This window comes from Larimichthys crocea, chromosome XX, assembly GCF_000972845.2.
Source record: "Larimichthys crocea isolate SSNF chromosome XX, L_crocea_2.0, whole genome shotgun sequence".
NCBI classification, from domain to species: domain Eukaryota; kingdom Metazoa; phylum Chordata; class Actinopteri; family Sciaenidae; genus Larimichthys; species Larimichthys crocea.
Genome location: NC_040030.1, coordinates 16269446 through 16296430, shown reverse-complemented (window position 1 = coordinate 16296430; position 26985 = coordinate 16269446). Strand labels below are relative to the sequence as shown.

Below are 26985 nucleotides of genomic sequence, written 5' to 3'. Positions count from 1 at the left end.
TTTTCTTAAGTTTGTGTGTGTGTGTGTGTGTGTGTGTGTCCTTTCTGCTGTGACAATGGTGTGCCATCGATGGATGAGGAAGCACTTGTGCTCAGGAGAGCCTTCAGGTGAGAGAGGGTCTTCAGGGACCGGTTGGACCCACTGGCCTTCCCTGATGACCATCCATATGAAAGCTACAGGTTTCCTGCAGATGGCATCAGGTATCTGTGCAGACTGCTGGGTCCCAGGATTAAACACTGCACAGCACGGAGCCATGCACTGAGTGTGGAGGCTTCCTGTACTCAGTGGGGGATGCAGAACAGCTGAACAAGGACACAATTTGCCGCACAATAAGGAGTGTGTGTGTGGCTATCAAAGCACTGTCAGATGTCTTCATCTCCTTCCCTGGCCACAGAAGACTCTGTGACATCCAAGAGGAGTACAAGTTACAGGACAACTGTCAACAGTCATAGTAGGATACTCATTACTTTGTGTTACAGGTGTCACCGGTGCACTGGACTGCACACTCATCAGGAAATCCTTTCACAGCATTAATGTTCAGGTGAACAGAACTTTTTGATATTGTCAACTGATGAACATTGTGCATTGCTTGGTTTAAGAGTCCTCATCTTCTGATTTCAGATGCTCTGCAATGCTGACTGTCTGATCAACAATGTTGGCCTGGCTCGGTCCATGACTCCAGAGTCTTTTGGACCTCTGAAACCTATTAGCGCCTATCACGAGGTGAGCCACACAACCCCTGTTAATAACCACTTTACATCACGGCTGTGTCAGGAATGTCACTCTGTTTATGAGGTTGTAATGATGAGATTTTGTGTTGACAGGTGAGGCAGGGGGTTTGGCTGCCAGCCTTTTCTCCTGACACCATTCACAGACCACCAGCAAGCACAGCAGGTCTACAACCATGCCCATGCCAGGACCAGGACCAGAGCTGAAATGACCTTTGGCCTCCTGACGGCAGCTTTCAGTGCCTTCACAAATGAAGGCTCAGCCCTCTGAGGGCATGTGGCATCACTGTGGCTCGTGCCTGAGGAAGGAGAGGAGCCCCTACAGTGCCAGCAGCCATGCCGGCCTCTTATGATGATTGTGCTGTATACTGTGTGTATACAAGCTGCAGGGAGGCGACTGCATCCGTTCATTTGATGTGTATGGATCTGTCCTGCATTTATTTCAGTGTGCAGACATGCAGGGTGTATTACACACAGACCTTTGAATATGCTTTGATTCTGTGCTTTCTATCTTGTAGAGTCACTGTGTGATTCAGGTTTGAAAGGAGCTGATGGTTCACCTGTTTTGATCCTTATTCAATAACATAATGTTACTCTTTGTGTATTTCTTCACTGTAACCTTTTGCACCATTATGTCACGGCTATCTGCACTTTATCTGTTTTACTGTTATCTGCAAATTATAATGCCTTAATACCTCCACCTATTTATGCTGTCAGTCACACCAGTCACTTTATTGTCATACCTGCTGCTGATATGTGCCTGTTTACCTAATTCTTGTACTTAGTAGTTTTTGATATAGTGGTATATATATATATATAGTGGTATAGTGGTAGTTGTTGTGGTAGTTTTGTTGTGCATGTCTCTACTTGTTTATTTATGTGTGCACACTATGGGGGGCTTGTAATCTCATTGTACTTGTATAATGACAATAAAGGCATTCTATTCTATTCTATTTATATTTATATGGGATGTGTATTTTATATATGACGAGTATTAGGGCCACGCTGAGGAAGGAAAAAAGCATTTTCTTTTTAAATGTGATGCCGATGTGCCAAAAGTTTGTGAAACTTATACTGAAGGACAATTCCACCAAATGCTCCACGACCTCGTTTGAACAACTCTCCTCCTCTAAAACAACGGCTGACAATATTATGACTTTATTCTCAGTCTGTGTGTCTTTTTTCTCTGTGGCCCTAATATTCCATCTTTTTATATCCAGCCTTATAGTCTGTGGGAAACTGTAAATGATCTAACGATTGCAACATCATCTAAAATCATCATGTATCCAAAATGATTGAAATGAATGATCACAAACGTTTAAATAATGACAGTGGGTCTAGTTATGTGATAACAACGTGTAGTGGGCAGTGGAATAACTATTGGTTTCCGTTTGTGGTGACTGCTGATCCTGATCCTGGAACTCCACAGAAGAAATCTCCATGGTAACTTATACTATCACATATCTGCTGCCCCCTATCTCAATTTTGTGCAACCGGATCACGGGTAAGTTGAGCCAGGAAAGCCAAGATAACCCGGCTTCATCCCTTATCCTAGTTTTGTGCACCGGGCCCCTGGACGGACTTTCTCAGCGTTTGTCGATGTTTTGTCTGACTCCGGTAAAAGGTCCAGACTGATGGATGCTTAGAAAAGGTCTAACGGTGCTCTCAGACTACTCCATCTCCATTGTAAAAAACAAATTACCTCGCATCCCCCCCCGTCCCCCTCCTCCATCTCACATCCTGCTGTCAAATGCCAAGGCCTTCAAAGAGTCACTTGTCGGCTCACAGAGTGCCCCTCCTCTTAATACTACTTCACTGTTCTCCACTTGAATCCTCCTTCCTCCTTTCCTCAGCGGCTTCCTGTTCTCTCTCGCTCTTCCTTTCACCTGTACTCTGAGGCTGATAAATCACCGAACGCAGAAGAAAACACAGAAAAATCTATTTTCCGTCCACCCACAGTGAGCTGAGGTACCACTGGCACTTTCTCAAACCCGCTGAATTGATCTGATTGAGAGGTTTTATACAGAGGATATGACTGTGGGGCGTTTGAGACCTCAGCGCTGTGCTGTTCGCTTCATTTAGTATGCAGATTGGACAGAGTTTTGGGCCCCTTGATGTGCATCATTGATTTTCTTTATGGGAGGTAATATGAAGTAAACACCCACACACACACACACACTGTTTATCTAGCCTGTCTTTCTATCTGTTTAAAGAACTGCTGCTGCTCTGGGACCAGTTTAGACCCCAGACCATGGTGAAACATCCATGTTCATATGATCAGTGATCACTCTACGAAGCATTTTTGTCTATTTTGGATGTTTCCAGGTGAAGCAGACTGTTGTTTTCAGCGTAAAACAACAGACAGACAATGTTAGTGAAGCATTTAGCGGTCAAAGACCCTCAGGAGTTGATGGAGACCAATGCGGAGCTACAAGGAGATCGACTATGGGACCCAGGAGACCAGAAGCATGACTGCAAATGTATACGTATCATGTACAATGCATTTCTCTTCTTAGCTTCCTCAGTCAACGTCCTCTTTGCTCTCTTCTCCTCTGCCATTATGGGGCATAGGGGCTGCTGAGCCCGGTTACATTGGCTCCGGTTCTGGCATGACACTGACTCCACCGGAGGACATCAGAGGGAAAACCAGAAATGTACGTTTGCTGTGGCTATTTCTTGGCTGAGAACAGTTGCCAGGCAATGAGCGAAGGTTAAATGGCAACAGACAGATAAGACAGTGGTAGTAAATCTCATTTAACTCCCCACCAGAGAGCAAACAAGCATATTTCCAAAGAAAACCTCAAACTCTTCCTTTAAGGTGCAGAAATGATCGCTGAGGTTTTTATTCATCGCTACAAACTTGATGATTCAAACAGAAACTTTAAAGTGGATGCAAACTGGACAGGCTGACAGGGAATGAGTCAAGGTCAGGATACAGTATAGTGGCAAGGTTCCAACACCATCATCAAGTTCACAGATGACACAACAGTGATTGGCCTCATCAGCGACCTGGCCATCAACACCAAGAAGATCAAGGACTCCATTGTGGACCAATGGTGGCACACTCTTATCAGAGATTGAGCATGTCTCCAACTTCAAGTTTCTGGGTGTCCACATCTCTGAAGACATTTCTTGGACCTCAGTCCTTTGTCAAGAAGGCTCACCAGTGTGAGGACATTCAAGAAGGCCTGTCTGTTTCCTCAGATTCTGGTTGAACCTTATGAGTTGAATCACAGTCTGATACGGAGACGGATCTGTCTGCATCTATATATCATGGCTGATTATGGAAATGGGAAGCAGGTGATTTGCGAGGAAGGTCAGGAGAGACGAATTACCAGGGCAGGAGGGAGTGTATGGATCTGAAATGTCATGAGAGTGGGTAGATGGCACTGGATGAAGTCATGGTATCAGGTATTACTTATCCATGTTAAAGGGGCGAGAGCTGTGGATTGTTAAATGCCTTTGGAATGAAAGATAACCTGTCCACAGCAGGACTACTGTGGACTACTGTGGACATTATTGTCCTTCTTTTAAATGGGATTTCTCAATTATTCAAGCACCACTGATAGTATTCTGTCCACCTCTATTAAATGTCTCAGCAGGAATCTTAATACTGAGGCAAAATCAGACTAAACCACATCGCTCATGCCATCCATTTACTTCAGGGATGACCTTGTTTAATCAGGTGTCCCGGCATGCTCGATAAATCCTCCAAACAGTTACAGTCTTAATGGGCGCTCGGGCTCCAGTGTTAATTTCCTTGCAATGCGTCACACAAATAGGCGCTTGAATTGCTCACCTGCCACTACCACAAAGTCATGTGTGGGCTGTGCTTGGTTTTGACTTCAGTCAAGGACAAAATGCCTGGTTACAAATGTTGAGAGAAACATGATCTGGATTCATGTTTGATTAGTTTGACGGCTTGGTCTGAGTTTTGTGAGTCTGCTGTGTTGAGGCAGGTATGGACGTGATTGTCTTGAACTTGAACTACCCTCAAGGCACTGACCACCATCATGAGAGACTGATCCGGTTACGTTTCCTGAACTATATAACTGTTGTCGGGACATGTTCCCCGATTGTTCCATCGTTGATGACCCTCATACAGACAGATGTTACCTCCTCCTGGTTCTGCCACCCGTACACTCAGGACAATCCAAACTTTTCTGTCTGTTGTTCCCCGTTGGTGGAACGTCCTACCAGCTCCTACAGATCAGGGGCGTCCCTCTCTACCTTCACGAAGGTAGAGGTGACTGACCACAGCCAGGTGGTCCAGCCCCTTTTAGCTTCCTGCTTAGCAGTGATGGATGTAGGTAGGTGACTGTACCAATGCCTGGTTGGTAGGCGAATTGTCGGGGGTCCAGATCTGGGCGCACCTGGTTCAAAATGACTCTCTATGGTCTCAGGTGGGAAGTCAAGGCGACGGGTCTGAAGTGGTTGGGTTTTTGCGCAATGAACGGCCTTCAATGCAATCAAAGAAACAGAAATCTCCATATTTCATAAAGTAATCATGAAGTCTTGGAAATCATAATATATCTGATGCGGGTGATTTAGGGTTTTTAAAAAATATTTTGAGCCGTGGTGTAGAGAAAATTGTAGCGATTAGCTCTTTAACCTCAGTCAGGAGTTTTTAAATGTTGATCCTGTTTTTTTTAAGAGCGGAGCGACCGGTGTGGAGGCTGAACAGATGCCCTCTGTTCCTCCAGGCCAGCTGGGCTGGCTGCGAGCCTGGATCCTTCCTCCCAAATAATGTTAAATCAAACTCACCCACATCCAAAAGACACAACGATGTGTGCACACATGAATGCAAAGTCTGTGAGACACACACACACACACACTTGGAAATGAAGAAATAAATATGCACATGTGTACAAAGATACAAATAAACACAAGGGCAGAGGCACCCACACACTCCCACACACACACACACACACACACACACACACACACACACACAACACACCACACTTCCCTTTTGATGATGATCTCATTTTTGGACCTGCTGACCACTAAAGCTGACCCGAATACATCACCCGGCCATCTTCACTCAGTGGAAGAACAGTTTTATTGCACATTATGTCTGTGTGTGTGTTGTTGTGTGTGTGTTGGTGGTGTGTGTGTGTGTGTGTGTGTGTGTGTGTGTGTGCGTGTGTCTTCATGACCCCCAACAGTTTCGTTTCCTCGTTACTTCATCTCACGTCGCCTCCTCTGATGAATCTTTAGTGGATCTGCTAAAGACAGATGCCGAAGTCGTGTTTCACTGATGCTATTATTACCAACAACTGGATCCAGTTCAGGCAGCCAAAGGTGTGGTCCGTTTCAAAAGTTTGTGTGTGTTCTGTAACATTAGCACCAGGGTCGCAGCCCCCTGGTCGTAGCTGTGAATGGTAGCGGCGGCTGTCTTGTCTTTCTATCTTAATTTCAGGATGTGTGATTCACTCACGGCGATCTGCTGCGTTCAAACATCGGATTGGATTTAAAGAATAATGCTGAGCTCCGAGTGAAGCAGAGAGACAACAAAGATCGGCTTCAGCCTTTTATTCAAACCACTAAAAGAGTCCCACATTACGTCCGGGCGGTTCTTGTCGCTCACTTTTTTTTCTTAGCTTCCTCTCAGCGTCTTACTCTCTTCTCCTTGCCATTATGTCCATAGAAGCTGTGAGCTGGTTACCTCCTCTTCTTCTTCCTGGTAGTCCATAACGCTGTTGGTACAAACACTCAGTTCGTCACGCTTGGCGGGGAGCTCAGAGCGACGGGTACCCGTCGCTCTGAGCTCCCCGCCAAGCTGACGGAATGAGTAACAGCAGCTACAGCTGTCAGCAGTTTACTTAGCCCAGCTCGGCGTCTGTCTTTCAGCCTTTTATTTCACCAAGCTCTCACCAACCACTAAAAGTCAGTCCCACAGCATCCTGCATAACTTTAAGCCTTAATATAATGTGAACAGGTGAGTTGTATATAAATTCACCCTCAGTACAGTTGTCATGAACGGGGAAATTAGCTACAGAGACCAAAACTGTTTTTTGTACCAGGCTGTAAACATGTTTATTTCTGCTGTGAAGTTGGACATTTGGACATGGGGACTTATGGAGACTGACTCACTTCTGGAGCCAGCCTTGAGTGCAGTTTGTAACACTTGGTTTGGTAAAAGTCCAAACACTGTGATGAAAATCTTAATCGGCTCAGGACTGAATCAAAACGCCGACCTTGGGTCAGTGCCCATCTGACACCTCAAGGACCTGAAACATTACGAGACGTTCACTCCCGTCCCGTGATTTAAAAGCTCGTACTTCATGTGGTTGTCATGGTTACCTGGAGTGGAGCAGCACTCACCTCTGACCCTTTAGTTTGACCCATACGGGCCTGAGATGAGAATTACGTCGGTGAATCTCGCTGCCGGTGTCAGCTGTATCCCCGAAGCGCCGCTCTGTGTGACTGCGACTGATCTGACGGCGGCGTTTGACCTCTCTGTGCTCTTAGAATGACATCACTGATGAGATAATCCATGTCCAATAAAATCACTTCAGTCTGAAGTTCATGCAGAGAACACACAGCTGCTGGTTTTCAATCGACAGTGTGTCGAAAGACATAAAAACTTGATAATGTGAAAGAAGTCACTTAAAAATAAAGGTTAAGGTTAGAGCCTGAAGTGGTTCTCCATGGTGATGCCATAGGGGAACTTTTTTCAGTTCTTCAAAGAAGCAGTAATCAGTTTCCATAGAAATGTTGGACATAAAAAGGTTCTTCGAATACCAAAAGTGCAGCAACTGTGACCTAAAGAACTCTTTTGGCACTGAGTTATCCAAAGGTTCTCTAGAGAACTCAAAGTAAAGAAGCTTTGGCTGTGTCCGAAATCACTCACTCACTCCCTACATAGGGAAATAAATGTAGTGGACTATATAGTGAGCTCAACAGAAAAAATGTTCGGACACTTCTCTTGGCGCCGGTAATTACGTCATTGCTGTCGCACAATTAAAACGTACCACATTAACGTCGTCTCACATAATACTTGTCCATTTACTTCTGCATTTTTATTAAATTAGAGTCTTTTGATTACTGTCCTGTATGTTTTATTTTCGTGTTTTGTTTTCTATTTAAGCATAGTTTTATATTTTATTCTCTTGGCTGTTTAGTAACAGAACGTTACAGTGTAATCTACTGGAATGTTTAATTATATGCTGTTCGTTTTACACTTTTTTTTATGAATGTAGAAAGCCATTTAAATTGCCTTGTTTTAAAATGTGTAGTAAAATAAACAATAGAATAAACTGGCCTCGTGACGTGTACTGCTCCACAACTCATGAATTTGTTTCGCATCTCTCATCCTCTCATCCATCCGCCGAAAAAAACATACACCGTTATTTTAGAAAACTCATGTAGCGCTGTAGAAATGCCATCTACTGTCAGTCTGGCTGTTTGTGTTTTATCAATAATTCAATTATTTACTTTTTATTTACTTTTTTATTTCAATTTATTTCCTTTCCGCGCCCAGAGAACTTCTGGCAATGCATGATGGGATATCTTGCTTCGGTTAGTGACCATCGGATGTTCACTACATTTCGCGGTGAATTGTGGGATACATGCAGTGACTATATAGTGGACACTAAACATTCGGACACCACTACAAAATGGCGTGGTCACTATATAGTGCACTACATAGTGGTTAGGGAGTGATTTCGGACACAGCCTTTGAGTCAGAGCCATAGGTGGTTCTCCGTGGTGATGGCACTGAGGAACCTTTTTCAGTTCTTTAAAGAAGCAGCTGCTGCAAAGAGTCGACTTCAAGAGAAACAAAGATTATTGAACATAAAAACGTTCTTCAAAGAATCAAAAGACTTAAAGAACTCTTTTTTTTTGGCATTAATTTAGGGGCGAGACACAGGGAGTCAGTTTTAATGTTAACTGCTGTTTTTAATATATGAATATTAACGAGTTCAGCTTTAGATGAAGTCTGAGGGACCTGACTCAGTTCCTGCTGTGAGATCAGCAGCAGAAACTTCTTGTAGTTATTTGTAGGGTTGCACATCTCGCTGTGATGAACGATTCGATTCGATACGGAGGTTACGATAGGATTCAAAAACTTTTATTACAGACCGATTCGATATTCGATACCGATTGATTTGATTCTACGGTTAATATTTATTGTAGATATTTTATAGAATAAAGAAGCCAACTCTATGAAAGTGACTGAATCTTACAGGACAATATAAATATGTAAAGACCACAGATCCACAAGCATTGCTGCTTTATGGCAACAACAAAATCACATGTCAATGTATTTATGTTTAGACATGGACCAAAAAAAAATAAATCTGGCTGAATCAACATTTGTTGGAGAGAATCCGGTGGATTTTCAAAATAAAATACCCCGTCGTAAAAACAGACAAAAGTGAAACTAATTAACTACGCAGCATGTTTACACACGTAGAAGCAGAAGTGAAGTTATTTTTATGTTGCCTGGAGACACACACACACACACACACACACACACACACACACACACACACACCTTCATTACTTCCTCCTGAGGCTTTAATGTGACATTTATCCGCCGTTTCATTACTTCCATCGGTAAAGGTCAGGCTCGTGCTCGTGGCTCCTCTCAGGTGTGCTCTGTTCAAACATCAGGACTTCATCACTCCTGTGTTCACCTGCTGGATCTGACTTCCACTCATTAGACAGAGGAGGCGCAGCACAGAGAGGCTGCATGACATTTGAACACAGAGGTCTCTGCTGGCTTCTCCTGTGGAGGTGCGTGCAGACTGCTGCTTGGATAGCAGGGTGGAGGTGGTGGTGGAGGAGGAGGGGAGGGGAGCTTGATGGAGGCAGAGCTTCCTCTCTGTCTCTCTGCATCCCGGCGCATTGAGGAATAATTGAGCGCAGTGAAAGCCGAGCATTCATTCAGAGACCTTGACTGGAGCTGCTGCTGAAGCCTGGAGGCTGAGGAGTGATTCAGCAGGAGGAATAAAGAAAGAGAGAAAGAAAGGAGAAGGAGAGGAGAGGAGCGTCAACAAAACTTCTCCTTAATCAGCTCAAACCTGCAGCTTTCACTTCAAATCCACCTGAACTCAACTTCACTCGGATTTCTTCGGATTTTCGCGGACACGTCGAGCGCGCCGGACCTATCCAGGGGTGTAACCCGTGCGTCTTCGTGCGTCTTTACGCGCGTGTGTGTGTGAGACAGAGCTGGTGGAGGATCAGCCGGAGTGGCCGACAAGTCAGAAGGATGCTGGAGGGCAATGCCTGCAGAACGAGAGGATGAGATTTGTCGAAAGGCGCTGGAACTGCTGTCCGACCTGTGCTCCAAGGGAGAGGTGCAGGACGACAACTGCCTGGATTTCATTTACTACTTCAGGGACTTGGCCAGACCGCGTTACACGGACTCAGGTCAGGCTGCGCTCTCTGCTTTGTGTGTGAAGTAAACTGGGAGTCTGAGATCTGAGATAAAAATTCAGATTTCTTTTAGAAACGTTTCCTTCACCTGAACTTCCAAACTGCGTTTAAAGAGAAAGACAAACCAAATTTAAGCACTGCGTGTTACTCCTGACGTCTGCATGCATTAAAGGTGTGTGTGTGTGTGTGTGTGTGTGTGTGTGTGTGTGTGTGTGTGTGTGTGCTCAGTCTGTCCTGTTAAGTGTTCCCAGCAGCACTAAAATGCAAGAAGAGATGAGATCTGTGAACTTGTTGCTTCCATATATATAATAATAATATATAATATATATATATATATAGATAATATATATATATATATATATAATATATATATATATCCACCGTGAACAGACTGAACTGTTCTGAGTGTTGGTTTCTCTTTTCTCTGACAGACAGTGGACAGAGAAAAGCCCCACCCGACACTCGTCCACCCAGCACTGATCTAATCCGGTTTCATGTCAGATTCCCGGTCTGGGATTGGTTGCTTGGCTGTAAACGTCTCCAATATTTGGCTTTTATGTTTTTGATCTGAAGATTCTGAGACACTTTGAACATTTAAAAAGGCTCCGTCCGTGATTACATTGTTAGACGGTTCAGATGTTACACTGCAAAAATCACCAGGAACATTAGAGGAATGTTACTTTGGGGACGCCTGGAAATGAATATTAGAGTTCTTCTTCTGCTGCTCTGTGAGGAAATGTTCAGTACAGTGTGTGTGTGTGTGTGTGTGTGTGTGTGTGTGTGGTTATCGTATGACGTGCATACATATCAGAGCATGTAGACTATTACATCATTTACCATGCAGGCATGATCTACATCATACGAACAGTTTGTGATTCCATTTCTCTCCTCTGTGTGTGTGTGTGTGTGTGTGTGTGTGTGTTTACAGCACATGCATGTTGAAGGGTGTGTGTTTGCGGCTGCTCCGCTGCCTTTAAACATGTTACAATCCATCATTAAACATGTATGATGAAGAGGAAGTTCAAGCTACCATCGTGGTTTCCCCTGAGGAGCTGTGACCCACTTCCTCTTGTATTAGACTGCACACACACACACACACACACACACACACACACACACACAGTTTGATCTACAACAAACAACCATCCGAGTCGAAAGGGGAGCGACTCTGATATTCAAAGTTTTTTTACTGTTTTGCTCAAACAGGAGGAATTCTTCTTTCCTCCTAATAAAAGGGCCCACATGAACCCAGGACGTGCACGTCTAGATCCAAATGTACAAACTAGTTCTTTGTCATTTAAAGTCCCAGTGTGTAGGATTTAGTTGCACCCAGTGTTGTAATCGCTGCATTGCAATCTCCTCACATCACCCTCGCCTACCTGATGTCAAACGACACTTGGAAGGCAGAAACAAGGTGACCCGCTCCCACTGTAGATAGAAAAAGTAACAAAAATAAAAAGATTCTTATTTTTAGGTGATTATACTGCATGAAAACGTAGGTATGAATATTATATTCCATGTCTGCCTTATTCTGAAAATAAATCTGACACACTGGACCTTTAAGGTATGAGATAGATAGGTAGGTTGATAGATACTTCAAGCATCTGACAGCAGACACAGTAAACATAAATTAAAATGAAACCTATGAGATGAATCTGAGTTTAAATAGATTTGTACAAATAGAAAACTCAAAAATAAAACTATAATAAGTAAAAAATAGAAATACATTTTCTTTATAGAAACAAGAAGGAGATACAAACGATATCAAATTAAATTAGACTGTAGAAAACAAGTGAAAATCGTAGCAAATTAAATCAAGACTCAAACTGTGAAACTGAAAATGTGCCAAACTTTCACAGTAAACAAGCGTAAAATATGTCGTGAAACATGCTTCAAGCTTCAGATGCAAACGCAGCGCAGACACATAACCAACAGACAGAGAAACACATGCAGGACATCAGGTGAAACTATCAGGGACAGGTGGATAAATATATAAATAAATAAAAACAGACGGCAAAACGAGGCAGGAAGCAGAAATCCAAGACACAGACAGGGAGAGAACTACAAAATAAAACAGGAAACACAAAACCAACTCATTCATCTTACATTAAAACCCAGTGGGTACTACAGTCGGCTATTAACGATGAATATTTGCTTCTGTTCTTATTTTAATAATCAGATGTTGATGTTTGTTGAAGCTTAAAAAACAATGTTGGTGTCTAAAAACTTTTTAAGTTTTTGCAGCTTTCAGCTCGGTTACACGTTTTGTTGTTTGTGGGAGGGGAAGCCAGTGAGGGATCACAGAACGTACACATCTTTAATGTATGAAAGACGATCACTGTGCTGCTCCTCATGAATGAGGAACACACTCCTCCGTCTGTGTGTCGGTGGAGACAGAAGCAATCGATCTCAGGCCGGCAGGCTGAGATCAGCGGTAACACGATCTCCGCTTAATGAAACAATAAAAGAATCGAGTGAACAATTAAAATGATAAACGAACTTATGATTTCAAGCCTTTCTAAACATAATGGATTTTTCAGATTATGAACAAGATGTATAGAATTTTAGACTAAAAGACACTTTTACTTGTCAAAGTGTGAGTTGTCTTTGTCAGACGAGATGAGACAGTGAGCTCGGTTGTTTTGGATCATCGGGAGGTTTTTAACAGGATTCTGACTGGGACTAGAGGCAGTGTCGTGCCAGAACAGGAGCTGGGCAAGTGGGCAATGTGAGAATGTTGAACTGTAAGTTTGATTGACTCGATCAGGAGCTTATTGAGCTGAAGCTATCCTCAAATGTTTTACAGAACTACCTGGTTATTTATATATATAGTTCATCTTGGCCTTCATGTGTGTGTGTTTGTGTAGTACCTTTGTGAAAAATGTACTTGTACGTCTGTATCTCTATTTTTGAAAGTGCAGCCTGCTCCTCAGCGGACCTCCACGATGGCACCAGCTGTGGGTGCTAGATTGGTGATGTAATCTCAAAGCCTATTTCTTGGCCTCATTTGAAGTTTCACCCAAACGTAACCTTCACCACCACCCGTGAGACAAACACACAGAGAAGAGTGAATGCATGTTTTCACTCATGCCAGTTGAGGTCTCTCTCTCTTTGCAGCATGGACTCGATATATATATTGTTGTAATATCATACAAAATCCTCCCTGACTGTCTCTTTTCATATAAGACAGTCTGACAGAAGTCCATATACTGATGTGAGTAAAACTGAAGTCTAGTGGCTTATCTAAACCTGAAGACATCTGATCATCTTGCAAACAGTTTTTTGTACCAAGCTGTAAACATGTTTATTTCTGCTGTGAAGTTTTGAACATGGGGACTTATGGAGACTGACTCACTTCTGGAGCCAGCCTCAAGTGGACGTTAGAGGAACTGCAGTTTGTTTTTGGCACTTCCACATCGGCTTCATTTCACATTGGCTTGGTTGCAATCCATTTTAAAATTGATTGATGCTTTAATTTCACGAGGCCTGGAGGTCTGTCGAACCTTCTCGTGCTCAGACTTTATTTTTTAAATTTATTATGACAACAAATCTTCCTCTGAATCAAACACGACGGTTTCATATTCTTATACAAAGCATAGTTGCGGGAACAATGATCCATTGGAAAGTTGAACCGCACAGAGCACTTTCATTTCTTAGTCTCCAAGACGAAGAATTGATTAAATGTTGGGGGAAATAGTTTAGGTTTCATTACACCCTTGATTGCATTTTCGAGGTATTGTTGCCAGGCAACATAACGTGAGATATTAGGTTTAGATATCTTTGAGCCTCTGGTGGTATTCTACAATCAGCTCAATAAAGTTAATGGCTCCCGTCTCCTTCTCATCTCTTAATGTAGAATCAACACATCCGCGATGTTTCCTCTAATCCCCCTCTCCCGTGTGATAAAAGACATTTCCAGGACATTATCCCCGTGCTCGCCCTCAGACCAACACTCCCATGCCCTTTCACCTCTGCATTGCTCTTTTATTGACCCCCTGCTGACTTGGCTGTTGCAGCTTATTGAACTGTACTCAGTGCTGCGCTCCCCAGAGGAAGGGCTGTAACATTAAACAGTTTAATGAGACGTCTGTGGCCCGAGGCCCGCTCGCTGACAGTGGCAGGCATTGGAGGATAAATTGGTCATAATCAGGCTTTCTGTCTTTAATAACTGTATTAACCTGCTGTTTGCAGCATCTTGTAAATATCAGACGCCTGGTTGCTCAAACAAGCCATCTGAAACATTCACCCACCTGTCAATCAAAGCGTCCACTCTCTTAATCCTGCATAACTTTAAGCCTTAATATAACGTGAACAGGTGAGTTGTATATAAATTCACCCTCAGTACAGTTGTCATGAACGGGGAAATTAGCTACAGAGACCAAAACTGTTTTTTGTACCAGGCTGTAAACATGTTTATTTCTGCTGTGAGGTTTTTAACATGGGGACTTATGGAGACTGACTCACTTCTTCTGGAGCCAGCCAACAATTCAAGCTATAGACACGTTTTGGCTCCTACATTAGGTAAACACCAAGCAGCAAACCTCTGTGGATATGAAGTGAAGCTAAAAACTGCAGTTACTCAAACGTCCACCTGATGCTGGCTGCAGAAGTCCAGCAGGTCTTAAATTACCTTCAATCTAACACATTGCTGAGGCGCTAACTTAAATGAAGATAAAATTATTTAATTGTGCAGCTTCTTCTAGACTAACCAAATGTTATCAGACCTAGTGGAACAAATCGTGTTTTTTGTACCAGGCTGTAAACATGTTTATTTCTGCTGTGAAGTTGGACATTTGGACATGGGGACTTATGGAGACTGACTCACTTCTGGAGCCAGCCTCAGGTGGACGTTAGAGGAACTGCAGTTTGTGGTACTTCCACACTTTAATGAATATCATTGGTAAAACTTGCGTTGACCCAACTATTCAAAGGTTTGCCTTAAAAAGTGAGAAGAAGACTAGACTACACCCCAGCCGCTCTCGCTGCTGTTCACAGTCTGACAAAGAGTATTAAAATATACAGCTGCTGCCCTGCATCTGACGTGATCAGAAACCTTCAACTCGTTACATGAAATTAAAGTTTTTCTTTCCTGACAAGTCAATTTTCTCGTAACGGGAAAGTTTGCCGCCGATCTCTTGGTTGGACACTTTTAGCAAGTCGAAGCTGCAAGACGGGAAAGTTGCAAATTGCACGTCACACTCCTAAAAATACACAGAGCACAGCAAAATATGGAATACAAAAATATAATACAGGTGAAGGTTAACAATGGAACGGATACATCTGCCACCGCAGGACCACAGCGGCAGGTAGATCGACTGGCCAACAACCTGTAATTGCCATCCCTAGAGCCACGTAGTTAGCATGGCTAAAAATCATTAAAGGTGGACCTTTCACATCCCACTGGTGTCCTACGTCTGTCATTTATAGTCCTAAATGGAAATAGAAACATTACGTGTAGGATGGAGAAATAATGAGAGTTGCTGTCCCAATGAATCAGCCATTCAACTGTGATGTTTACACCAGTACTGTGGTTTAATTGCGGGTTATTATCTGCGTTGGTGTGTTGGATAGTAAACAGGAATAAACTGGCATGGTTGTGAGTATGTTGTGTGTCTCTGATCGGTGTCTGCCCTGCTCAGGGACTCAGAGGGTGTGATGGGCCAATAATGAACCTTCTTCAGAGGCACAGGGACCTCTGTACTCGCTCATCACCGCTAATGCTTGCAACCGCAGAGATGATGCCACGCCGAAAAAATAACGAAAATAAAACCAGCAATAAAACAAAAAGGCACAAGAAGCAAAGGCTCTTTCTGTTGCAGTCTGTGTTTATAGCTTTAAATATTGTTTGGATAAATCTGACAGTGGGTTGAAGTTTAGAGTTTGAGTGTTAGTCGATGTCGATCGGATGAGTGGTTCTTGGCAACGCTGCAATCAGCACTTCCAATGAAAAATGCTGTTTGACAACACTGGCAACATTTTCAAGGACTGAGCAATTTCTGCTTGGTGGAGTTTAATTTTGTTCTAACCAAATCAGTCCAGGTATGCAGTGTGAAAAATGTTTCTTTTAAACCGTAAAAAAAACAAGCAGAATTTTACGGTATAACCTTTTTGTAAAATTACGGTAAAGGGGTTGTTAATACTGTTGATTTTGGGGTTTTATTCCATATCCAACACGGTTTTTCCGTGTAACTGACTGAATGAAAATATCATATGAAGGCTGCATAAATGAATGTTTTGCCATGAAATATTACGGTGTTTTACCGTACAATGAACAGTCTCTAATGAAACAGTTTATTCTGTATTCATTCCCTTAAAAAAGGTTTTACTTTTACTGTATATCATTAATCACAGACACATTTCACAGCATGTTTTACAGTCATTAGCAGTTTTTCGCCTTAAAATCTACAGATATTTTTCACAGGGTGTTAGAAACACTGATTTAAGATGTATTAATTCTGTGAATCTATCTTCTGTATTAATCTAATCTACGTATGCCATTGTTTTTAAGACTCCTGGATGTAGCAGGAGAGAACTCCACTCTTAATAAAATGGAGATCAACCCAGCCACCTTAAAGCCATCAGCCCTCGTGTGAACCCTTGTTACATTTTAGACCTGAACGTATGGTCTTTTTTTTAAGGTTAACCATCCTTTGACTCCTTCAGTCTTTGAATTACAGCTCCATGATCTTTATAGACCAGAAGTCCAAATCAAACCTAACTCCAGAGAGATGGTTCTTCCTGGAGTTCACCTGGAGTTCCTTCAGATCAGCTTTGCCATCAGCACTGTTACTTTATAGGTGTTGTGTAGAAGTGTGCAAACACAATCAGAGACTGAGGTTTATTAACAAAGCCAGAGGGGTGAACAGTTCAGGGAAAGGTTGGCGTCAGGTGGTGAGGAGATTCCCAGAGACGGGAGTGATAACGAAGCAGGGCTGGAGGTGTCAGGTGAGTGGCAGGCGGAGATCCTCAGCTCAGAGAGATCAGGGTTAGCAAAGAAGAAGACACAAAGAGTGCTCGGTTTGGCTGTAATGTTGTTGCAGAGTCTGGAAAGTTGAACGACGGTTACTGGTGATTGGATAATGACCTGCAGGTGGAGGAGGTAATCACAGGCCAGGCCAGACGATCTTCCAATCATCTTCCGAATTATCCCAATGACATTCTGATCCCAAGTTTCTGCTTTCTCTGTTTATATTCTGAAGCCAGCTTGGAGCCCAACATGATAATCATCATTGTCGTGCAGATTGCTGCCTGTTGCTTCTAGTTCTAACTAAAATTCTCTTGTGTCTCTCTGACATTCATAAAATCAATAGCACAGCCCTCCAATCCAATTCAACGTCTGAGGTTTACGGATGTAACCGGTCATTGAATTCAGCAGTGTGTCGATCTCCGTTTCCAGGTTATTGATGAAGACTTGACGCACTGCTACAAGACTGCAACCTTTCTCAACTGGTGACCGGTAGTTTCGAATTGATTTCAGTGATTGCATTCAGTCACATATTTTAACCCCTTGTAGCGTGCAGTGGGTTAAATTTATTCTTAGCACCGGTCCAATATTGGTTTGAGTTTTGCTGTTTGGAATTTTGGACTTTTTTTGATGCAAGAAGGTGAAAAATCAAAACTTAAATGTCTTTCAAAGATGAACATGCAGCGTTTTAGAAAGATTTTGGATAGTTGTGAGGCTTGGTGTGTTTTTTTTTGTCACTAAACATTCCTTGAACAGCAAAAAGCAGAAGTGTGTCACTGTCATTCCTGATGATGATGGAGGCAGAGTTGTAACAAAGGCACAGGACACTAAATAATTCAGAAATCAATGAGCTGACACATATTCCTTTCCTGTCAATGGGAACACAACTTGTCACCATGCATCAAGTCTATGAATGTTTTCATCCTTGATGGTGGTTCAGTGGTTAGCAAAGACAAAGACATGTGATGAGGTGGCGACTTGTCCAGGTTGTACCCCGCCTCTTGCCCTAAGTCATCTGGGATAGGCTCCAGCCCCACCATGACCCTGATGAAGATAAGAGGTTACAGAAAATGGATGGATGGATAATGGATGCACCTGTGCTTCTAACTGAATTTACTTTAAAATTAAGTGTTTGATACAAAATCTAATGTGAAGGACCGCCAGATGGGCCTGCTGGTAAGGTGTCCTTCATTTACCCACAATGAAGGTGGCGACTCCGGTTCCTATAGATGCTCTGGAACATTTTCTATGGGGAAAATGAAATGCATTGTGAGATTGTTTGAGGTTTTGCAGAGTCTACAAGTCCTCAGGCTTCCAAAACAATTTTCTCAATTTTCAGATATTTTTTCAGATACTGTAAGAACCAGGTTGGTCGGGAATGTGCGAATGTCCACCCACAATCACTGACTACTTTTGATACTGAAGGTATGCTCCAAATTTGATGATTTTGAGTCAAGATATTTATGATTTCACATGATTTTTAAACCAATTAAAGGATTTTTATTGTCACCAGACAGAAGCTACATTATAACTGTAAAGATAAGTTGCACCGAACCCAAAGAATATGTATGAAATACATTTTATTTTGAGGGAAAAGGAAGACGTTCTCCCAGCTGGGTGACGAGGGTTAAACAGGTCTAAATCTGTAGACACTGAATACAGAATAACGACTGCACTCATGCACGAGACAGATGGATACACACACATTCAAAAGGTTAATGAATAAATCCTTATTCCTGCTTGGAAACTCTCCGAGTCCCCAACAGAAGACAAATGTGATGGTGTATCTGCATGTGTGAAAGTGAGCCAATAGACACGTGCTAAATGAAACATGAGGAAACGTCGGGGAGGTTCAAGTTTCATAGCGCCGTTGGTTCTCCCTCTGCTTCAGCTGCTACCAATTGTGAGGTTCGATACAAATCAGCTTTTTTTCCTGCAGCATTGCTGATGATCAGCCAACCTGGAGCAGGTTGTTGATTTACACAACGCCTCATCAAAGAGAGATTTAGTCCAAATCAATAAAAGCAGCCATCTGTGTGTCTGTTCACTTTGGGCGTTTTAAGCTTGATTCACTTCAGACGCTGCAGCCACGGCTTCAATCAGGACAATCCATTCACATTGTTGGACGATAAAAATCAGACTCTGATCTTTTCCACTGATGTGTGTCCTCTGCTGCTGGCCTCAAAACCGGAAACGTGTTTTGCTTTCACAGCGTTATGATCAACTATTGGTTGATTTGGAAAAATTTCTTGTATTTTGGCTCTGAAATGTTGTTTTCGGACCAAGTGGCAACCTCGGTGGCCGTGAAATGAAGTACTGAACACTGGAGTGCCAAAAACAAACTTGCAGTTCCTCCTGTCGTCCACCTGAGGCTGGCTCCAGAAGTGAGTCAGTCTCCATAAGTCCCCATGTCCAAATGTCCAACTTCACAGCAGAAATAAACGTGTTTACAGCCTGGTACAAAAAACAGTTTTGGTCTCTGTAGCTAATTTCCCCGTTCATGACAACTGTACTGAGGGTGAATTTATATACAACTCACCTGTTCACATTATATTAAGGCTTAAAGGCAACAGTTAATACATATCAGGAATGAGTACTGCCCTCTTCTGGAGTAGCTACAGAGCCACTAACATTCATTCATCACCGAGGACCGGCTCCCACACAGTGGACGGGCCAGTTCTGAATGGGGCTTTTTTTTATGTAACCCATAAACCCACAAAACAATGGATGAAACACTCCTTGGCCTTGGAAGAACACCCCGTCCACTAGAAGCTTTTTTAAACAGCTTTCTTGTCTTTTTTTCTTAATGATATAACTGATGCTTTCCAAGAGAGTTTTCAAACTTTCATACTTCAAGCTAAACATCTCGACTGTAGCTACTGCTGCTCCGCATCGTTCCTCCAGCTTTTAAATGTAATGGAAATGGCACCAGACTCACTCTGAGGTGTCTGAATGAGGTTCATACCTTTTTAGACTTTTTAATGAATTCTATTTATTTATAGGCAGTAGAACAATCTAAAAACACTGTGTATGTAGCAGATATTGGGAACTTGTCTTTATTTACACATCCATAACTTTGTACCTGATAAATGTAACTCCTGATATCCACTCGACAAAACTCCAGAGAACTAACTTCGTCTGTCTGCTGTTTGATGGAGGGTACAGTGGCCCAAAAACCAAAACAATGAGCTGAAAGATGCTAAAACAGGTTGATGAGTATGAAACATTTATTAATTTAAATGAATAAATCTTAAGGGAATATATTTGCACTATGCTCATTAGTATTAACACGTAGTCAGCACTTGGATTTGTGAAGCGAGGCAGGTAGAACACAGCCAGCCTTCTTGTGTGCAGCTCTGCACTTTGCACCAGCTGGGATGAATTGAAAGCAGTGGAGGGATGATCCACAGTGTTTGTCCCGGCACAGTGCAGGGCTTCTGTTCTCAGCTGGCACAGATAGAGCATGCAGCTTGTTCCACCACGCTCTGGCTTTGATGTGCACAAACAGTCGACGCACTTCTTTCATGAAAAATAATATCATGTCAGTTCTCCTCCCATAGATCTCGTTCATGTCCAAAAACCACCTCCCACCATCAAATATTTGAGTTGTAAAACAAACACTGTTGCTCCTGCGTTGATAAGTTTGGCTTTTAAATTGAGTAAAACAGCTCAGACAACCGTGTGGCTTCATTCAATTACCTTTTGTTGGAGCCTTTTCAAAAAGCCACGGGGTGTCTCCGCTTTTCAAGTCCCCCTGTGGGGTGCAATCAAGGCACAGAGTCCTAAACCCCATACAGCTGGTTGGCGGTTAATTGGATTCAGGAGCTCCAATAATCAATAAGCTCCCTCCTCTCTAAAGGAAGTCGACAATTATAATTAGAAAAAAAAATAAAAGGTCTGAGAGGTTTTGATTAGAGTAATTGTCTGTGTTGTGGCTGCTTGAGTTTATGTGAATATGCATGAAGGAATAACAGGTACAAGTATAAAGTGTTTAATACTTAGTGAGAGTGGCTTACATCGAGGCTTAAGCTGTCAATAAGGCAGAAAATCCTTTACTTAATTCTCATTTGGCAAAGAACATAACCAGAATTTAACAAGCACAAACATTCAATACTGTTACCACCCATTTTAAAAAGGTCCAGAGCAAAAGTCCAGATCTAGTTCAACATGGCGAACTGGAAGAGGACCCGTGTTCATTTTTAGGAAAACGATTCTTATTTTCAGGTGATTATAAACCAATAAAAACTCAGGGACAGCACAGGTCACTAACAGGCGGACCCATTCTTTTTTTGGCCTTTTCAAACTTTATTTTGATAGAGACGGCTGAAGAGTGACAGGAATGTGGGGAGAGAGAAACATGCGGGAAAGATTCGAACCCTTCGCATATGGGCGGCTGCTCTACCAACTGAGCTAAACACCGCCCCGGTATTGTGCAGCTTTGGCAGAGATTACATTTCTTATTTGTTTGATTTATTATTTATTATTGTATGTAGCTCTCCAGAGTCCAGAGTTGCACTGAACATAAATATTGTTGCCATGACGTTGAATTATAGCTTTCTTTGCAGTAAGCATGACGCTGAAAGTTAAAGGAGTTTGGGTGGTGCTTTTTTTTTGTAGCCTTTCCAAAACCAAACAAGAAATTGTAACTTTGAAATAAAACACTGAGTCTGAGCTGCAAACTTTTGTATTATACATGTATTCAGTATTTAACGGTTCATACCCAGGAGAGTCGAAGGCCATCTCCAGACTGGCAGTGAATCAGATTAGCATGACAACTTTATAACACAAAGGGCGATGGGGGAACTCGGTAGCGGTCCTGGAGGATGTCAGAGGGACAGTTTTACTGTTGCAGGGTGTAAGGTTGGCACAAAAAGTCCAGGAAAGGAGAGTTTAGTTCAAATCTCGGGGGACTTTTGGCCATAAATGGATCCTTTGTAAACTCACCTTCAGTTCCTGGAACACAGCGGCTGTCTGTCTTTTTGTCACAGCCACCTGTTTTGTTGAGAAGCCGGTAATAGTTGTTGCTATAGATACCGTTCAACACTGTAATCTCCTCATCTTGTGTCATTTACAATTACATGTAATTACATGCTCTGTGTAATGTAATTACATGTTCTATACCATGACTTGAAGAAGCTGCCATGTACATCCTTACAGCGGTTCCACCCATCCATCTATGTCTTCATGCTTATCCAGAATCGGGTCGTGGGTCTTCCCCTCCAGGAGAATCCTGAGGTGTTCCCCGCCACATAGGATATGTAATCCCTTCAGAGAGTTCTCTGCTCTCTCTCTAATTGGATGTGACCGGAAAACCTCCAAAGGAAGGTACCCAGGAGACTTCCTGTTTAGATGCACGAACCACCTCAGCTTGCTCATGATGTTGCAGCAGCACTGCATCTCTAAGGCTGAGCCCATAGCCGCCGTATCAGTGACCCCAACCCCAGTTTATCCTGAAGGTCCCACGGGTCTTCTAACCTGGGCTGCACTATGAGATCCTGTCCATGAAACACGATTGGAGATGAGGGGCAACCATGGCAGAGAATATGGATACCTATCACGGTGATCATTAAAGGAACGGATGACCCTGATACCCCATACTCCTGAAATGTCCCCAACATTATCGAACATGATGGATACTCAGTGTATCACTGATCGTGGAACCTGCAAAGCATTGTAGCCAAATCAACAAGGACACTCAAAAATATGAGACTTTCTGTCTGTTGAGTAAAATTCAGAACGACAAGCAGCAAAGAGAAAGAGAATGTGAAGGAAAGAGACAAACATAAAGTCTAAAAACCTCAGTTAGTCTATTTGTAACTTGCAAGATACGTCTATGGTCTCATCGCAAGAATTGTACACCTAAAAGATCTTTTACTAGTGACACAAAATGCATCATTTGGATCTGGAAATGTGCAATTTATGAACAACTACAGCAAATAATGCAAGTTTACTGAAACTTATCTGCAGTTTAATGAATAAAGTACAGAGCAGATCTGGTTTTTGCCTCTGTGGAGTCATGGAGACGTTTGCCGTCTCTACTCTGGAGCACCACTTTATGTTTAAACACTGAATAATGAGAACCCATTCAACCATGTACAATATAGTGAAAAATACATGCGCGCAAGCCATCTTGTGTGTCTAAAATAAGTTTGGGAGTCAGCGCGTTGGACTGTTTGCAGGAATAGATGTTGGAAAAGCAGACAGGCTGAGGCAGTGATAGCACGATGAACATGTTCAGATTTTAACAGTCCAAACATTCAAATATGAAAATGACTCTAGTACTAGTCAGCGACCTGGGAAAGTTGATCAGTTTAAGGTTTTTTCTCTCCATTCCCTCTCTGAAAACCTGAAAGCATGAATTCATAATCTGTCAAATCAGCGAACGATTCTTGAGTTGTGAATCCTGTTTTGCATTTTAGCAACCATAAATTTCAACTTTTTCTTGCAGTGAGGAACTGCAATAGTTTTCTTTCTTCTTAACATTTTGAATAAACAGTCTGTCCTCTCCGGGGAGTGAGTTTCACTGTGCCAGCGTTTTTTTTTTTCTACTGGCAAAGCTGTGTTCCCTGTTCACTGAGTCCCTCTTTCTCTCTCTCCCGTCCCTCCTCTTCCATTTCTAGATGTATCAGTGAGCCTGTTGTCCCTGCTGGTGACCACCTGTGGTCTGGCTCTCTTCAGCGTCTCCCTCTTTGTCTCATGGAAGCTGTGCTGGGTGCCGCTGAGTGGCCGGTTCCTCCCAGATGTCCTCAAGGGGGCGCACTTTCTGGGAGGAGACCAACAACCCGTCCTGACCGAGGTAAGGAAGTGATCAGCATGTTTTAATTTCCATTATTAGATAGTTGACGCAACATACATGCAGACCAGCGTGCGGTGCACCTACTGCTACAATATTTGAATGAGCCAATGAATTATTTTCCAGTTTTTAATCATTTTAATGACTCATACAAAATTAAATTAACCACAAAATGAGTCTACATTGCATTCCTAATGGGTGCTGTCCCAGTGGCAATATGAACCAGTTCAACTGTAGCTTCCTCCTGATTCCACCACCAGCTAATGATGGCACAGAAGACCAGCAAGAGAGGCTGTCACTGTTCTCGTGCTCACCTTTTAATAAAATATATTAGGCCTGTGTTATGTCCCAGCTCGTGAGGGGAACAGAAGCAACGTAAAACCAGCTGTGTTTGGTAAGACAAAGTTATTTCCTTCTGGAATATTGATTGTAACAACAAAAGGAGGTTTAAACCAACAAATAAACGGGGGGTTGGTGCAGCATCAGCAGGACTGTGCTGAGCGGATGAACTCAACCTGAAATGATCATTTTCATATCAATACCAATCAACACAGACTCGACAGTAATAACATGTGTTCAGTTGTCGTGTGACAGCTCAGTTTGTTGTTTAATGACAGTATAAATACTTTGATTGACAAGCGGAAGTTTCCATTTAGTCTGACTCTCTGATCGCTATATTCAAACAATTAGTCTCTCAAATAAAGATCTGCTTTACCGTCACTTCTGTCTCTCCTTCCAAAATGAACATTTCTACAATAGGACTGACTGACGCTGTAAACACTGATGTCTGCTGTGCAGGTGGACGGGGAGGAAAGGGAGTACAGCGAGGATGGCTGTGTGAAGGAGCCTTCAGGACCCCCGTCGGCTGTGCCTGTCCCAGAATCGGCCTTAAAGATAAGCCACACATCACCTGACATCCCGCTGGAGACCCAGGCCAAGGTGGATAAAAACCAGGTCCACACTCTGGCCAGGGACAGGGTCCAGAGACAGATTACTGAGCCTACCTCGTCTGTACGGTCAGTACACATCATGCATCCCCGAAGCTACTGTCCAACTTTTGTTTCTTGGCAGGTTAAACACAGATGGACACACACACAGTCACACAGACACCTTGACCTCTGGGTTCAGAGATACTTAATCATGAAGTTGACATAAAACATCAAGCTTAAGGGAACACAGTGACTCCACAAAGAATGTATTCAATTAAGTGGTTCGAATGATCTTATATGCCCAAATTTTACACTATTTTATAGGCACAACTCCATCCGTCGTCAGATGAACTTGTCCAATCCAGACTTCAACCCTGCTCAGTTCCAGCGCCAGGAGTCTCTGTCTGGTTTGGGCCGAATCAAACCAGAACTCTACAAGCAGCGCTCAGTGGACGCAGAAGATGGCCGTCGCTCCGACAGTTGTGGCCGTCTCAACTTCGTCTTGAAGTTTGACTTTGACCTTGAGCAACTGATTGTGAAGATCCACAAGGCCCAGGACCTTCCCGCCAAGGACTTCTCAGGGACCTCCGATCCTTACGTCAAGATCTACCTGCTGCCTGACCGCAAAAACAAGCACCAGACCAAGGTGCACCGCAAGACACTCAACCCAGTGTTCGACGAGGTCTTTCTCTTTCCTGTAGCGTACGCCGAACTGTCAAGCCGGAAGCTGCACTTCAGCGTCTACGACTTTGACAGGTTCTCTCGCCATGATTTGATTGGTCAAGTGGTGGTGGACAACTTCCTGGATCTTGCCGACTTTCCACGGGAGACAAAACTTTGCCGGGACATACAATATGTAACCTCGGTGAGATACCAAATTTTATTCATTTTTATCTGACTTTCTGCTCTTAATATTCACACCACTGATATTTCTTAGTATAACCTTGTATTTGTTTCTGACAGTATCATAGCAGGTTGTTAATATCAAGCAACTGAAGGTCTGTCAGACCAGGCAGTATCCACACCAGCCTAAATCCCATTTCTTTTCCTCAGTCTGACCGAATAAACAAGAGCCAAAAAACACTGCTACAACAGCAGAAGGAAGGAGATATATTAATGGACATATTTCATTTCTCCTCCAACTGGAACTCATCCGTGGTTCCAAGAGGCAGAGACATCGAAATATACTTAGACACAGTTAATGTTTAATGAAAGCAGGAGGGAAACACTTGGGGGTAGTGACCCAGATCTACATTGACATAAGACTGGGGTTGGTTTGACAGCGATACAGCGACACTGTCTATTTTACATTATTCACTTAGATAAGTCTACAGCGTCGGTGCACTGAGTAGCTCAGAAAGAAAGTTAGATTCTCGTGCCAGGGAATTCCTCACGGTCCACCTGTCTTGTTGAGTGAGGATTGCCAGTTTGGGATAGAAACCCTGTCTTTTCTAGTTTCTGAGAAAACTGTGATTATTTTGCTTTTGGAACTATTTTGTCAACAGTATACAGTAACAGGCTTGCACACAGTGAAACAGAACATCATTAGATCCTATCAGCAGTGTATATGCAGGTACACACCATATATCCAATTCTGAGCGGAGGGAATTTACCGACCTAAAATAGCATTCCCTTGCTGTTGTTGATTAACTTTCGAGCTTCATGGAGGGTTATGAAATTAATTCACACAGTAGTAACTGGCACACAATCTCATACACTAAACCCAAAGGCCTGTTTCAGACCAAAGCCAGTGCTACGGTGAAAACACAGGTTTTTGTATTCATTTGATCAGGATACTGCGCATTGCTGAAAAAAAACACGGCCACCTGTGGTGGAGAAGTTGAGCCAAGTTCAACTTTCGGTGTAACGCTGGTCAGACCGGGCAAACTCATTCACAGCCAGCCTGTAACGCCCAGTGATCCAGGTGGAGGTCATGGACTAAACTCTGATACTCTACCTGTTGCATGAACAAGCCTGTGGAGGTTCTCGGTCATCTTTCTGTACTTGGTTGTAGATCCCTGAAGACGTTTCACTTCTTCAGTTCTGACTGACTGGTGTGGAGATCCGAGTATTTAGCCTAGGCCGGATCGTTGACCTGTACAACTTTCGTCCACACCAGACCTCATGTGACTTAAAGACTCTGACAACAGTCGTCACAACTACAACGAGCATTAACAAACCAAG

At 42.9% G+C, this 26985-nt stretch overlaps 2 protein-coding genes across 2 annotated transcripts in view; one reads left to right on the top strand and one right to left on the bottom strand.

Moving 5' to 3' along the window:
• The window catches only part of herc56.1 (HECT and RLD domain containing E3 ubiquitin protein ligase 56.1), an 820440-nt gene that overhangs the window by 303806 nt on the left and 489649 nt on the right, over nt 1-26985 (bottom strand). The window lies entirely within an intron of this gene.
• Nucleotides 9519-26985, top strand: part of syt9b (synaptotagmin IXb) — a 34426-nt gene continuing 16959 nt past the window's right edge. Inside the window, exons 1-4 of the mRNA XM_010747031.3 lie at nt 9519-10109; nt 23700-23875; nt 24671-24888; nt 25126-25666. Coding sequence (XP_010745333.1) covers nt 9962-10109; nt 23700-23875; nt 24671-24888; nt 25126-25666 — 1083 coding nt within the window. The 5' untranslated portion in view covers nt 9519-9961. The remainder of the gene's footprint in view (nt 10110-23699; nt 23876-24670; nt 24889-25125; nt 25667-26985) is intronic.